Raw genomic sequence first — 2,671 nt, 5'->3', positions numbered from 1 at the left:
TTGTCGGATTGCATTTCCTTAGGATTCTTCCAATGAATCTCAGTCTGGCATCTGCTTTACCGACGATCAACTTTATATGATCATTCCATTTTAAATCACTCCTAATGCGTACTCCCAGATAATTTATGGAATTAACTGCTTCCAGTTGCTGACCTGCTATTTTGTAGCTAAATGATAAGGGACCTATCTTTCTATGTATTCGCATCACATTACACTTCGCTACATTGAGATTCAATTGCCATTCCGTGCACCATGCGTCAATTCGCTGCAGATCCTCCTGCATTTCAGTACAATTTTCCATTGTTGCAACCTCTCGATACACCACAGCATCATCTGCAAAAAGCCTCAGTGAACTTCCGATGTCATCCACCAGGTCACATCGAACTGAAGTCCGTTAAGAAATTGTAATTATTTGCTCATTATTACTTGAATAGAGTTCATTTTTATTATAAACATGAGTGAATAATTATTTGTAACTTTAATTCCTCTCTCAGTAACCATTATCTGTGTTATGTATTTCTTCCCGCTGCTACGAGCGCAGCCATTGATGATAGCGATTTGTAACGCATTTTTGTCTGTGTTTTCCTTCGAAACAAATCAAATCTTTGCTTGATAGTGCACAATACGAAAGCATTTAATATACTTATTTGCTCTAACAATAGAAAGTCTCTATCAACTGTCTGCAGCCATCTTAACAATTGTCTCAGCGGCAAATTCAAATTACGCAACTCTGCAGACAAATGCCGAACGTAATATAAATGTGTAAAAAAAAATGTGCACCGATGGTCCCGAACTCATTTCAATGAAAATAATTCGAATCAGATTGGTTCTTTAAAAATAGTGCTGATAGCACGATCGTTACAACAAACTTTTCCAGCTGATGTATGGAGCCGAAATTAATTACGCACGAGTTGCGAAGAATATTGTTTCACGAACATACGTCAGTGTTGTGCGCGGCTGATATTCGATGGTTTCAATGATCATTTTGCTGAAGATAACTGTTTCCATCATAATCCATAATTGTATAGAATCTGTTGTATGAACTGTGATTTAGTGACACTTACACAACTTACAGGCAGCACTTTAACACGACGTTAACTTGGAGTTCTTTAGCAACTTGACCAAATCTTTAGCCGGGAGAATAATTATGTAGTAATGACACAGTGTAATAAAATAAAATTATCATTTTAATTTACAAATTAGTTAAATACCAAACCACTGAATAACACAGCAAACGCCACACTGGGGCAAAACGTGGGGCCACCAATGAACATTTATTCATTTTCATAATTGAAATTGTGATCTATTACAGGTACGGAGTACCAAGACAAACTATTAATCATTGTTTATTTACTTGTTCCATGAGCATTGACATCTTCCTACAGAACTGCTGTACGAATCTGTGTCTGCGCTGGTGCGACAGTACCTTCATACAAGCAGTGCAGTGCACCACCCTCACACAGGTAGGAACAGATGTTCAGGTTCAGTTATTACATAGCAGCACGATGACAACATACGCTGCGTGTGCAATTTTAAAATGAAATCAGTACCTCCAGCCACAAGTAGTAATAATTGAATACTCTGGCTGCGAAAATAATATTTTTAAGTGTTATTTGTGTATATGTGTTAGTTATAAGATCATTTTGTGTTTGCCAGTGATTTATATATTTGTTGTGCTATATTCGTGATAGATTGGTTAAACAACAGAAAAATAAACCCAATGAGCATACTGATGCAGAGATGACATCAGAGTCTCAGGCAGAACAATCTACCCATGTTTCTGTCGAATTATTAGAAAATTTAATTATAAATGATAATTTAGAAACTAATGTTCCGAGTGATAGTAAAACCGAGGAGTTGTCAAAACAAACTGACAATCCTGCATTCAACCAGTTAGGAATTAATGACAATACTTCTTCTGGACAAGGGGCAGAAGTTAGCAATTCTCAAGCTATGTCCATACAAGATATGCTAACTGCATTATTTGAAAAGTTTACTATTAAAGAGCAGGAGAGTGAAAAACAACGCGAGCTTAAAGAGCAGGAGCTTGAAAGACAACGTCAGCAGGAAAAGGAAAAACGTAGAAAGGAAAAGCTTATAGAAAAACAGCAACAGGAGCTCAGGGACCAAGAAAAGGAAAAGAAATTTATAGAAAATATAAACAATATTTTTGTGGAAAGAGATAAAGAAATTGTCCGTAGGATAAATCAGGTGTTGGTAGACTGTGATAATGCTATTACTACCCATTTTAAGCAGGAAATCGATGCAGTAAAAACCACTATTGCACCGTTAACAAACATTCAGTTCAGGTCAATAGACCTCAAACTGAAGTAGATAGACTAGAGAACCAATTCAAAGCCTTGGCTACCGCTGTAGACACAATGCTGGAGGACATTTCCTCGGAAATCCGAACTCAAGTCCGAACATAAGTAGCCAGGGAGCTGATCTCTGAAAATCAAAACTTTGAAAATCTGACAGTATGCAGTAATGACAACACTGGTACTGACAGGAAAAAATCGCAGATAATCTAACGGCGAATTTTAATGCACCAGAAGGAAGACCAAATTTTGGTAATCAACCGATATTACCAGAGCAATATGTGACACCAAGGAACAATAATAGTGGAATAGAATTTACTTGTAATAAAGTAACCACACCACCTGGGAATAAT

At 36.9% G+C, this 2,671-nt stretch overlaps 1 protein-coding gene across 1 annotated transcript; it reads left to right on the top strand.

Annotated features, from left to right (window-relative positions):
- Positions 1-1,740: 1,740 nt before the first annotated feature.
- LOC126267737 (101 kDa malaria antigen-like) lies at positions 1,741-2,334 on the top strand. The gene has a single exon (XM_049973040.1). The coding sequence runs from the start codon at positions 1,741-1,743 to the stop codon at positions 2,332-2,334; it is 594 nt and encodes a 197-aa protein (XP_049828997.1).
- The last annotated feature ends 337 nt before the right edge of the window (positions 2,335-2,671 follow it).

Source organism: Schistocerca gregaria, chromosome 4 (assembly GCF_023897955.1).
Source record: "Schistocerca gregaria isolate iqSchGreg1 chromosome 4, iqSchGreg1.2, whole genome shotgun sequence".
Taxonomy (NCBI): domain Eukaryota; kingdom Metazoa; phylum Arthropoda; class Insecta; order Orthoptera; family Acrididae; genus Schistocerca; species Schistocerca gregaria.
Note: the sequence above shows the minus strand (reverse complement) of the source record. Positions and strands in the feature narration are given on the sequence as shown.

What these genes read in the sequence shown, in the direction of transcription:
- LOC126267737 (XM_049973040.1), top strand. Translation starts at nt 1,741, where the DNA reads ATGACATCAGAGTCTCAGGCAGAACAATCTACCCATGTTTCTGTCGAA.